The 11,824-nt window shown below is 48.2% G+C and overlaps 1 protein-coding gene across 5 annotated transcripts in view; it reads left to right on the forward strand.

Annotated features, from left to right (window-relative positions):
• Positions 1-10,476, forward strand: part of FANCM (FA complementation group M) — a 52,820-nt gene extending 42,344 nt beyond the window's left edge. For 3 of the 5 annotated variants that reach the window (XM_053381030.1, XM_053381304.1, XM_053381388.1), the window contains 9 exons: positions 1,364-1,446; positions 1,541-1,609; positions 2,285-2,386; positions 3,205-3,361; positions 4,573-4,676; positions 6,126-6,581; positions 8,537-8,858; positions 9,615-9,906; positions 10,267-10,476. In XM_053381030.1, the coding sequence (XP_053237005.1) occupies positions 1,364-1,446; positions 1,541-1,609; positions 2,285-2,386; positions 3,205-3,361; positions 4,573-4,676; positions 6,126-6,581; positions 8,537-8,858; positions 9,615-9,906; positions 10,267-10,381 (1,700 nt within the window). In that variant the 3' untranslated portion in view covers positions 10,382-10,476. Of the gene's footprint in view, positions 1-1,363; positions 1,447-1,540; positions 1,610-2,284; positions 2,387-3,204; positions 3,362-4,572; positions 4,677-6,125; positions 6,582-8,536; positions 8,859-9,614; positions 9,907-10,266 lie in introns of those variants that run through there. The other 2 variants (XM_053381129.1, XM_053381224.1) reach the window with 2 other exon arrangements.
• The last annotated feature ends 1,348 nt before the right edge of the window (positions 10,477-11,824 follow it).

Here is an 11,824-nt window from a genome sequence, read left to right on the forward strand (position 1 = left end):
TCCCGGTCCCCCTCCATCTAGGTCACACTCCTTCATATGCAGTTTACTTTGTCAGTATCCTTTTTAAACGGTTAGAGGCAGCAGCTAGAACTCTTTTGGGAAGTGGAGACCGGTGGCTGTACCAACCTTTAAAGAAAGGGTTAAACTCTGGGAGGTTAGTGGCTAAAATAGCACACTTTTAGGTTCATTGAATAAGAGCGCAGGCAAGGCCACAGTTGTTTACTTGTTTGTTTTAAAAAAGGAAGATAACTTTATTAATTTGGGATAATATGTCTGAATAAACCTCAACTTTTTCTGTTCCTCATCCAGTAAGCTTTTTTCCAATCAGATGTAAGCAATTTCGCAGTAAGAGTGGTATTATATAAGATGCAATGTGATTTAGACAGAGCGATACTGCAATTTATTACAAAATCAATTTAAAAAATTGAAATGTAAATAAACTGTGGAGCTTGGAACTGGATACAGTAAGCCAGATGGGGTCTGGCCAAAGTAGAATAAAACAGCACCATTGCATCTGGAGGCTCTGCTTCTGTGGATGCAATGCCTTTGCTCACTCCTGCCCTGGTGGTTTCCCCGCCAGAGGCCTGGGCTTCTGAATGGCAGTTGCTGTGAAGCGCCGGAGGGGAGAGCACGGCTGTGCTCAAGTGCCCCTCGTGGGCACCCAGTTGGCCACCGTGAGAACAGGGAGCTGGCTCAGAGGAGCTCCAAGCTGCATCCACTTGCAGGATCAGCATAAGTTTCTACATCCTTAGCTTACATCTTTTACCTTTTTATATTCTTAGCTTAAATGTAAAAGTCCTACTCTCAAGGCCTGCTCCTTCCTCATTCTGTGTAAAAGCATGTGGGGGACTGCTGGATTCTTATTAAAAACAAACCAACACAACCTTGAGGAATAGGTGCAGGGAAGAGTTAGAAAATGGGGCAAAAGTGGCGGGGAGGGGAGAAATGGAGTCAGCTGGAGATACCTTGTTCCAGAGGTGCCTCTCTGGCTACCTGTAGGAGGAGCAACAGCTCTTGTACGTGGGCTGACAACATGGCCAAGAACAGATAAGTGAAGTTGGTTTAGTGTTTCCCCTTCTCTTTCCCCTCATCCCTATCACTCGGTAGCACTCTTAATTTCCAGCTCAGCAAGGCAGTGCAGCCAGCTGTTTTCCTCTGCTGGGAAATACTGTTTAAGTTGCCCCAACTAGACCCTGGACGGATGGGGAGTCACAGGCAGACAATAGCAGCCTCCCAAGCCAATTCAGAATTGCCTTATTTAAAGAAAAAAGGGAGAAAGCGTTTTCCTCTCGGACTTACAAATATATTGTATGGTGAAAAAGACACACATTCTTATTGTTGTTACCCACATACTCCTTCGCAGTTGGGGCCGGCAGTGAAAGCGAGGAAGAAATTGTTTTTCTCAGAAAAAATAAGAAGAAAGTGAACGTTTTCACATCTCAAAACGTGAGTCAGCTCAGTTAAAATTAAAGGCCACCAAGCTCCAAACTCTCTGTGCGGTTTCTAAATGTGTTTTGACGTCTTCCTTCCTTCTCCCAAGATTGATGATGACTGTGGCTTGGAATCGCCAGTATGTGCTGTCAAGAAACGGAGACGTCCGCTCGTCACAGTGAGTAAATACTCCAGTCAGGGCAGGAAAAACACATAAAACACATTTTGCTCCAGTTGGCATAAACATCCTTCTTTATTGTTAGGAAATGGTTATTACCATTTTTTTCTAAAATGGCTTTAACCTGCAACAGGACAGGAGCTGATTAGTTTTGAGATATCTAGCAGAAGTAAAATAGTTTTTTTATATAGTCAATTCATTTATATACTACGTTTCCCACAATGACACCTGTGCTCAAAGCAGTTCCTGTAAAATGTGGTAACGTTTATTCTTCAGATGGAGAGATATTTGGGCAGCATTTTCTCAGTCGAACATACTCAGAAAACCAGTAGGCTGCCTTACCCTGAGTCGTCCTCTTGGCCACCTGTCCAAATGCTGTCCCTCCAGGGGTTCTGGGTCTCCACGAGAAATGGCTGAACAGGCCACCCCCTCCCTCTCCTCCACTCTTCCTCCAGAATTCTTTAACCACCCCTTAAGTGTAATTTCACCATCAACATTAATCATAAGGAACATGAACCAGGCTGCCTATAGCACCCCAGGTTTGAAGCCAAAGGCTGCAAGTTTTGGTTAAGCCAGACCCATAAAGTCCCTGCCAGGGTAGCACTGAGCAGCAGTTAAGGCCAGAGGAATCTGGCTCTGATGCCACTGTTGACCAGTGTCTGTGCTCCGTTTCAGTCAGATTTGTCTAGCGACACAAGCCCAGGTTGCTCTGAGAAGAGCTGGAGCAAGAAGCCAGGTGTGAAGAGGCGGAAAAGGGGAGACGCTGCTGCCAGGAAGGTGCGCATATGACACACAGCGATGCTTCTTTGTTTCTGGTGGGTGTGAGGCTTCGGGTACTGTGCTTTTCGTTTCCCCCTCTGGAACCTTAGACAGGAAGGAAATACGGGGCAGTGCGCGTGAGAAGAACATGCTTGGAAACAGAGTCTCCTCTGTTAGGCCAAATTTCAATTTTGGAGCAGGGCCATGCAGCTCAGCTGAGCAGGACGACACACACTTGGTGTGTCATTCAGCCCCTCCCATCCCCAGTTAAAGAAGAGGATCTGGTTTCAGGTAAGGAGGAGAGGCCTCTCTCTGCCTGAGAAGTCATTCTAAAACTGGAAGCTGCCTTATACGGGCTTTGATCCATCTAGCTCAGTATTGTCCACACAGACTGGCAGCAGTGGCTCTCCGGGGTTTTAGGCTGGAATCATTCCCAGGTCTACTTGCAGATGCTGTCAGGGATTGAATCCCAAATGCAGGAAACTGTAATACCAAACCAAGGAGGTTATTTTTTTTTTTGGGGGGGGGTACTTTTGGCCTTGTGTTTTGTAGTCGAGGATGGACAGTTTCTGCACTTAGAGGCTTTGGCCCCCGGCAAGGGATGCTTCTTTCCGTGTGAGGCTGTGGCCTCAGATCACTTTATCTGCACGGCTGGTGGTGGTGGGGCTTCATGGGCTGGCTGCCAACATGGGATCGTGTCCTTGCCCGTGGCCAGTTCCTAAAGGAAGCCCAGTTCTGATCAGCCATGGGGTGGGGGTTGGCCAGTCCACGGCCACCTGGCATGGCTGGTTCTACAGCAGAGTCTGCAGGAACTCTCTTGCTTTTGCTTCGTGTAGAACGCAGCCAAATACTTCCTGGACCAAGAGGCGGAACTTTCTGAGGAAGGAGCCATGGAGGTTTCATCCGACGAGAGCGTTGGCTCGGAAAATGTGCAGAGTTCTTCCCTCATCGAGTTTTTAAATGATGAGACACAGATTATGCAAGATCTCAATGGTAAGTGAAGGAAAACCCTGCCCTTTTCCTATTAGCTGGCACCTCCTTGGCTCTAATTGTCCTTTCCCACTGGCACCAGTCCTCCCAGTAGCTTTCCTACAAGGCCGTGATTGCAGCCAGCATGTCAGGTTTTGGAAATCAGTTAGCAGCAGTAAATCAGGACTGCGTTGCTTCGGTCCATGCTGCAGTATCATCAACAAAGTGGAAAGGTAAGGGACAAAGGCACAAACTGCAGGAGAGCTTGAATAGCCAGCACTCGGACCGAGGCCTGGAAATGGATAGATAGAGAATGAATGGCATGTTGAGATGGATGCTTGGAGGCCACTGAACTGCTTCTGTGTGGCAGCAATTGCCACATGTTGGAACCTGTCCCCCCGACACCATTGTGGGAAGGCTTTCTCTGCTACTAACGGGCCCCTGATTCGTGCGGAGTCTGTTTGTGTGGTGGGAATTGTAACGGGATCCGCAAAACAAGCTTCCCTGCACAACACAACTTTCCCCCACCCTACAGAGACTCTTTTTTTTTTGAATAAATTTTTATTAAATTTTCCACCGTAATAACACAAACCACAAAGCAAAATGATACACAAAAATAGAAAAGGAAAAAGAGAAGGGGGGGGGAAAGGGAAGAGGGGGAAAGGGGGGGACAATAAACAAATAGACACTAATAACAAACTTAATTCTTCACAAATCCAACTTTTTAAACATCTTACTTGACTTCCTCAAATCCCTCCCTTCTGAGTTTCCTTGTAATTTAAAAGTAACAGCTTTACGATATCATTATTAAACTAAAACAATTTCCAATTATAGTCATCTTTTTCACTTTTCTTAACATTCTGAATCCCATTTATTTAATTATAACTTAATTTGTCCTAGGCCTATTTGTTTCTTTCAAGTAATTTCTAATTTTTTTATATTACAATATTTATTCAAATAGTCCTTAAATTTCCTCCAGTCCTCTTGAAACTCCTCTTCTTTCTGGTCATGGATTCTTCCAGTCAGGTCAGCTAGCTCCGAAAAGTCCATCATCTTCATCTGCCAATCTTCCACTGTTGGTAGTTCTTGTGTTTTCCAATTTTTAGCAAGTAATATTCGAATATTACGAATACAGAGACTCTTTCTGCCTGCGAAGCCTGCCCAAATGGGTGCTGACTGCGGCTTCAGTTCCTCTTCTGCCTGCCTGACTGCTGTTCTTTTTTCTCTCTGCTCAGAATCTGAGATGCATGCAGTCTACCTGAAATCTGTACGAAGCCCAGCTGTTGGCAACAGGTATAAGATGCAGAAAGGATGCAACTCGGTGGCTGTTTTCTCACAGGTAGGAAGGCAGACAGGGAGGGTTGTGTCCAAAGCACAAACTGGGGCTGGTCTTGGTCCACAAAGGCTGCTTGTTGGTTTCTCACAGCCTTATCGGAGCAAATGGTCGCTTTTCGCGAGTGTCATCTTAAAGGACAAGGCCAAAAGGATTGTTTCAAGGTGGGCTGACTTCTTAGCAGGGCAGAACCTGCTGCCTCAACACAGTCGGGGTTTGTTTAATACATTGTTTAAAAACAATGTAAAATACAAATATCGCAAATCAGAGCTATTGTAAGGCACAAGAAAGAAAAGGCAGCATGATGGGGGGGACGACAACCTAAGAACAGGATTCCGATTCCACCTGAATGATCTGGGAAAAATCTGTGTCAGGCAGACTTCTCTGAGGAATGTGGTCCCTAGTCGGGATGCTGAGCTTGAGAAGTCCCCCCTCCCTCATAGCCACGAGCAGAATGACCTGATCATATAGGTAGCTTGATAGGGAGCTTGGCCTTCCTTTCGGCACTGGGGAGTCAAGCAAGTTTGGCCTCAAAGGACAGCAATGCCACCATGAATTGGGCTTGGGAAAACACTGGTAGCCAGTGAAGGTCCTTTAACTGGGCCAAGTTGCTGTGAACAAATCTTGCCACTATTAAAAGTCAATACCAGCTGCAGGTTCCAGGCCAGCCCCACATGCCAAAAGGTCCCCAGAGCATGGCTGCCCTTGGCCAGCCTGCCTCTCTCTTGGTGAAGCCACAGTTCATGTGCCAGCATCAGCTGGGAGAGGGAACTCCCTTGGTGTCACTGAGAACGCTTGGGAGTCCAGGGACAGGACTGGATCCTCCACCCCAAACCAAAAAACAGATCCTTCAGGGGAGTGCAAGCGCATCTAGAACACACTGACCTTCTCCCTAAACCCAGGCAGCCTCCAGCCACAGAACTGCTGCTTTCTAACGCTTCTTCAGCCTGCGACGTGAGTCCAGGCAGCAGCTCAGGGAGAGATGTGAACAGTCCAGGAACTGGGGTTTGGGGTGTTTTTGGAGTGTGCAGGGGCCCGGGAAAACCTGGCTCAGGTGTTAAAATGAAAGAGCTTGGTTCCTCAGCATATCGACGCCACTTTATCCCAGGTTCTTACTGTATTTTTCAATAGAAAGGGCGGGGTAGACGTGCCAAAATAAACTGGCTCATGCAAATTAAGACATTTGCCTTCTGGATGTCTGCCATATTCCATACATACCTGTAAACCTGAGATCAAAGTGACACATCAACGTCATTTTGTCATTACAAACTGTGCCAGCCTCATGCGCTGAAAACTCCTCCAGGCTTGACTGGAAAGGTCACCTGCATTTCATCTGCTGGAGCTGGCCAGGCCTGCAGCTACAGCCCACGTGAGGCTCAAGACGTTCTGTGGCCCTGCCTTGGAGATACGCAAATCATGGCGTGGGTTCTCCTCAGCGGTTTCATTTCCTTCCAGGTTCCAGAGCAGGACGAAAGCTACTTGGCAGACAGTTTCTGTGTGGAGGAGGTGGAGGAGCCCCAAAGCTGCTCCAGTGAAGATGAGGAAGTGTGTGTTGACTTCAACCTGCTGCAGGAGAGCTTTGGGCACGGGAGAAAGCAGTATTGCACCCGACGCAGGAGGAAGTTGAAAGAGGCAGGGGCTGCTCCTCCGCCGCTCAAGAAACGCTCCCGGATCCAGATTCTCAGCAGTTCTAGTGAAGATGAAGGAGGGGGCAGAAGGGAACCGCCTCCCCTCGCAAAAGCGGACCAGGGCTCGCATGCGTCCTCATCGCTGGCTTTAGACCACCGTCTGAGCTGCAGAACAACTGCTCCAAAGGCTGAGATCCGTCCACCCCAAGAGAGCAGGACCCAAGGGCTCGTGGGACTGAAATCTTCCTTGTCGGAAGAACTGGACTTCCAGGCAACGTCAAAGGTATGGGCTGTGTTCAAGCTGTTCCTTCCTTTGCTGGTTTATCTGTGGCCAGGGTTAGAATAACAGGCCAAAGCCCTGAAAGCGATCTGGTCAAAGCTCTCGCCAGGAGGCAAGATATCCCACAGCGCCAGGGATGCTTCTTCAGGCTTTCCTTGAGAACCTTCAGCAAAAGGTGCCACCCTCCCCCTTGGTTGCCTCCTCCACTGTGAAAATGTAGTGATAAAATAATAATAATAATAATAATAATAATAATAATAATAATAATAATTATTATTATTATTATTATTATTATTATTATTATTTATACCCCTCCCTCCTCAGCCAAGACCGGGCTCAGGGCGGCTAACACAAAGTATAAAAACAATTGATTAAAATACAACTTAACAAGTTTAAAATACAACATTAAAATGCAGCCTCATTTTAGTACTGGGAAGAGGCAATTGTTCTGCGCACTTTTGGCTGGCAGCACCCTGGTTCCCCTTGGTCATGCTCAGAGAGAGGCCTTTTATAGCCTTTTTGCCTAACGGCCTTCAGGCCAGAGATATTGGGGGTTGCACAAATCACCTTCTGCATGTAAATTGAATAAATGTGCATGAGCTATTTTTGCAATGGCATTTACGTTTTATCGAGCGCCTAGAGGACTACAGAGGACTTGAGGTCAATGAAAGATTGGTGGGGAGGGCACCACCTCCTCCTCCCCTGAAGGTGTCCCCTGTTGGAATAATTTGCAGGTGACTTCCTCTGTGTGTGTGCAACTGTTCTACTATGAGGCTAGAAGCATGTCTAAACAAAAGTGGGATTTAGGTTCTGTACCACTTGCCCACCTAGTAGTTCAAAAGCATGTCAGAGTGCAAGTAGATAAATAGGGACCACTCCGGCGGGAAGGTAAACGGCGTTTCCGTGCGCTGCTCTGGTTTACCAGAAGCGGCTTAGTCATGCTGGCCACATGACCTGGAAGCTGTTTGCGAACAAACACCGGCTCCCTCGGCCTATAGAGCGAGATGAGCGCGCAACCCGAGTCATCCATGACTGGACCTAATGGTCAGGGGTACCTTTACCTTTACCACTTGTCAAATACTGCCATTTTCTATGTGATATTTGGACTGCCAGGCAAACTACCAGACCTTATCTTTCCCTGTTGTTTTTCCTGGTGGTCTATTTTAGGGCCCTAAACAGGTCATTGATGCGCTGATAGTGCCTTAGTGGTCTCTTTATACTGAGCCATCCACACATCATTTCACTTTAGGAGCTTTTCTGTGATGCTTCATCAGCGCCACCTGGAGGGACACTCGTGCACTGCAGTGCAGCAAAAAACCACACACACACACACACACACACACACACACACACACACAAAAAAAAAACCCCTGGAACTTTTGAGGTACAGGATTTCTGCAGGACGTAACAAGGTGTGGCCTGGTTGCATATGAAGCAGCATGACTGCCCCCCAAAACCTTCACAGGCGCAAGCACTGTTGAAAGCGGGATTGTGTGTAACTGCCCCAATAGCTTCCTGAGAACAAATCTAATGCTCGATGAAAAGGATGTCTGGAGGGGGCCCTCAGATGGTAGAATCATAGAAGTGTAGAATCCAAGGGTCATCCAGTCCAACCCGTGATGCAGGAGTCACAGCTGAAGAATCCCTGACAAATGGTCAACATCCAACCTCTGCCTAAATGAATGTTCCATTCCCCACCTCCCTGTTTTTAGCTGCTATGGGGAAAAGGCTGGGTATAAATAAATACATAACTGTAATAATAGTAAACCTACACCTTCCAAAAAGAGTCTGGAAGCTCTTTGGAGGCAGGGACTGTGGTCTTGTGTCACCTGGGAAGCCCTGCAAGGCTCTGGGGTGCATTGGTAACGCACTATGAAGGGTGATGATAACGAAAGCTCAGCTTTCGCTTTCTCCTGCTCTGGCTGCTTTGAGGATGATTTCTCCTGTGATGTTTTCAGCCAGAAAGCTCTTTGGGACACCCTGCGGCGCTCTGCTCCCGGAAGAACCCACCGCTGCCTCTCTGCATTCTGGTTGACAGCCGTGAGATCTCCTCTGGGCCGGACGTCATTTCCACCCTGAAAGCTGTTCACGGAGTCAAGGTCCACGTTTGCTCACTGGGCAGCTGCGATTACGTTGTCAGCAGCCGGCTGGCCGTGGAGAGGAGATGCCAGGCAGAGCTGCTGAACCCGGCACACAGGAGCAGAGTGGTCCAGCGAGTGCAGCAGCTGAAGAGCAAGTTTGACAGGATCTGTGTGATTGTGGAGGAGAGAGTCAAAGCAGGTGGGTCTCCTGGCTTTGGTGGGCTTTCTCCTTGGGCATTAAGCACTTCAGCTTCCAGCTCTGCTGGTTGTGCTATTTAGCGTCAAACAGAAAATGCAGCAGCTACAGCACTGCAAAAATGGGTGAACAGAGATGGCCATTTAGGAGGTAGAAACGTAACATGGTGTACATGGGACCTTTTGGGGAAGCTGGTGTTCTCCCACCAAGTAGAATCTATCCCAGCTGCTTCTGATCATGCACTGAAAGATGATAAGGTTCTTCACTCCACTTTGAAGAATGAAGAGGCAACTAGGAACTGCACCTTTTTCGGTAGTGCAGGAACTTGTATCTGCCTCCTCGGTTTCCACTCAACTCTCTTTACGGGCGAAAGAGAAGAGAAATATGGGTCCTGATTTTAAGGGTCTTCCTCTGTCCCCCTGGGCTGTGGAATGCTGTAACAGCTGACAACTTGCAGCAGTTGAGAACACAACTGGCCCTTCTGCTAGAGACGGGATGGAGAGCCTGTGCTCACCCTCCAGGCTTTGCTGGACTTCCCAAAGCCCCAGGTCAACATCAGGGGTGAGGTTGAGGGAGCCCAAGAACACCCAGAGCGCCACAACATCCCCACATCTCTGTGCTTAGCACATTGAAGCTGATCTCTTGCCGCTTTGGGCATCAGGGAATGAAAGGCCAGATAGCGAGAAATCTGGAAGCCTCTCCCAGGTTGGCAGCACAGGAGAAATGCCGACACCAAACTCTTGTTCTGTAAACTTCCAGGAGAAGCACGGAGAGTGTTCCACAGAACCCGGCACTATGACAGCCTCCTGTTGGCCTTCGTCCAGGCAGGAATCCGGGTGCTCTTCAGCTCCTGCCAAGAGGAGACGGCTGACTTGCTGAAGGAGCTGGCTTCGCTGGAGCAGCGGAAGAACGCGGCCATCCAAGTGCCCACAGAGGTGCAGGGGCACAGGCAAGATGCCCTCCGCTTCTACCTGAGCATTCCCTGCGTCAGCTACCCAGAGGCCCTGGCCTTGTGCCACTGCTTTGGCTCGGTGAAGGAGGCAGCCAACAGGTAGGGCTTGGGCAGGGCCTCGTCCTGTTTCCAAAACATGACGGGCTGCATGCTCCCTCCTCAACTTGTGATGGCCGATATCTGTTCAGGGACTCTGACCTCAGATAGCAGCCCCTGCCACATTCTTTGGTAGCAAATTCCTCAAGGCGACTTGGTGTTGTGTGAAACCAAAGCCATCCACTGCTGTGTCCTGAGCAGGCTGCCGGTCACTTTGCTCTTCCTTCTCCCCTTCCCCCTTCAGGCACATTGGAAGAAGCATCCTGTGGCCCAAACGCCCGCAGTGTTTCTCCTGCTTGCTGCATCAACTGCCTGTTGGCTTGCGATGGAGCTCAGCCTTCCTTTCTTCTTGCTCTTTTCCAGTTCCCCGGGCGAGATGGCAGCCCGCACCCGGATGAGCCAGCAGAAGGCAGAGAAGGTCTACCATTACATGCACTACGCCTTTGACGCTCAGATGCTGCCTGAGAAGATCACGTGACCAACTGCAAATCACGAAGGGCACCCCTTTTTAAAAGACACACTTTATTGTTACATCTCCTCGTTGTAAGATATGTAAATAAACTTCCGAACTCAGTGAGTTTCAGGCCAACATTTTCCTCTGGAGAAACCAGGCAGCTGCAAATGCAGCCTTTCCACAGGGCTTATTCTGAAATGGGTAGAGTTTATGCATCTGTTGAAAAAACACCCTTCTCCATCTCAAGAACAGGGTGTTGCTGGAGCTCTTCTTCCTACCTCCTTACAAAACCAGATAGGCTTTGCTCTCCCTTCCCCTGGAGAAAGTGTTAAGAGTAAAGCTTAGTTCATTTTTAGCTGTTATGTAGAAGGCACATTCTTAAAAGCGGGGAGCCTGAGACCATCCACTTGGGTGAGGCTGATGGAAGTTGAAGTCCATCAACATGTGGAGGGCTGTGCCTTCATCACTGATCAAGCTAGACACTTGTAGGGATTTGGGGGGGCTGGAAAAGAGGGGTAGCAAGAATTCGCTAAGTGTATAGACTGTCCAGTGTCTGCCTTTGTAGGAAATCTATCCTATGCAAAAAAAGCGGTCTCTTCTTTGCTCGATCATGGTATACGGCAGGTAGGGGAAAACCTTTGCCCTCTGCCACTTGGTGAATTACATCAGCCCCAGAGGTTAGGGGCTAGGGATTCTGGGAGCTGTAATTCAGCACCATCTGGAGGGCTCAAAGGTTCCCCGCGTGCGCTATAAGGGGCAGGGGCTTCAGCAATTCTGTTCAGTGCTGACAGGCAGCTGGAAAGCAGTTAAGTTTCTAGGACTAACTGAACATGAGGCTCCTGTAGGGGAATAGTGGAATAAGAAAAGGAATTGTGAACAAGGCGATAAGGAGCATGCAGGTTGTTGCCTCGAAGAAAAAGGAACAAAAGTTGGGATTATGCATGCATAAATAGTCAAATTTGACACAGGCTGTAAAAACGTCAACGTAGTTCTGATTTGTGTAACTCGGGTGATGATTTGCTGCCATCTTGTGGCATCCTATACTTTGGTGGATTTGAAAAAATTGCCTGGGCCTTGCTTGTGGCAAGCTTAGGAGAAATCTGTCTAAGCGCGGAGGTAGCATCACTGAAAGCTGACTATTGACACCAACAGTAAAAGTTTGCTTCCCATCTATATAATAATATATTATTATTATTATTATTATTTTATTATTATTATTAATACCCTGCCCATCTGACTGGGTTTCCCTAGCCACTCTGGGCAGCTTCCAACTGAATATTAAAAAGCCTGCAGATAGAAAGAATCTGGTCCAGAAATAAAGGACCCCTGGACAGTTCAGTCCAGTCAAAGGCGACTATGGGATTGTGGTGCTCATCTCGCTTTCAGGGAGCCAGCATTTGTCCACAGACAGCTTTCCGGGTCATGTGGTCAGCAGGACTAAACCACTTCTGGTGCAACAGAACACTG

The sequence above is a fragment of the Podarcis raffonei genome, chromosome 1 (genome assembly GCF_027172205.1).
Source record: "Podarcis raffonei isolate rPodRaf1 chromosome 1, rPodRaf1.pri, whole genome shotgun sequence".
NCBI lineage: Eukaryota > Metazoa > Chordata > Lepidosauria > Squamata > Lacertidae > Podarcis > Podarcis raffonei.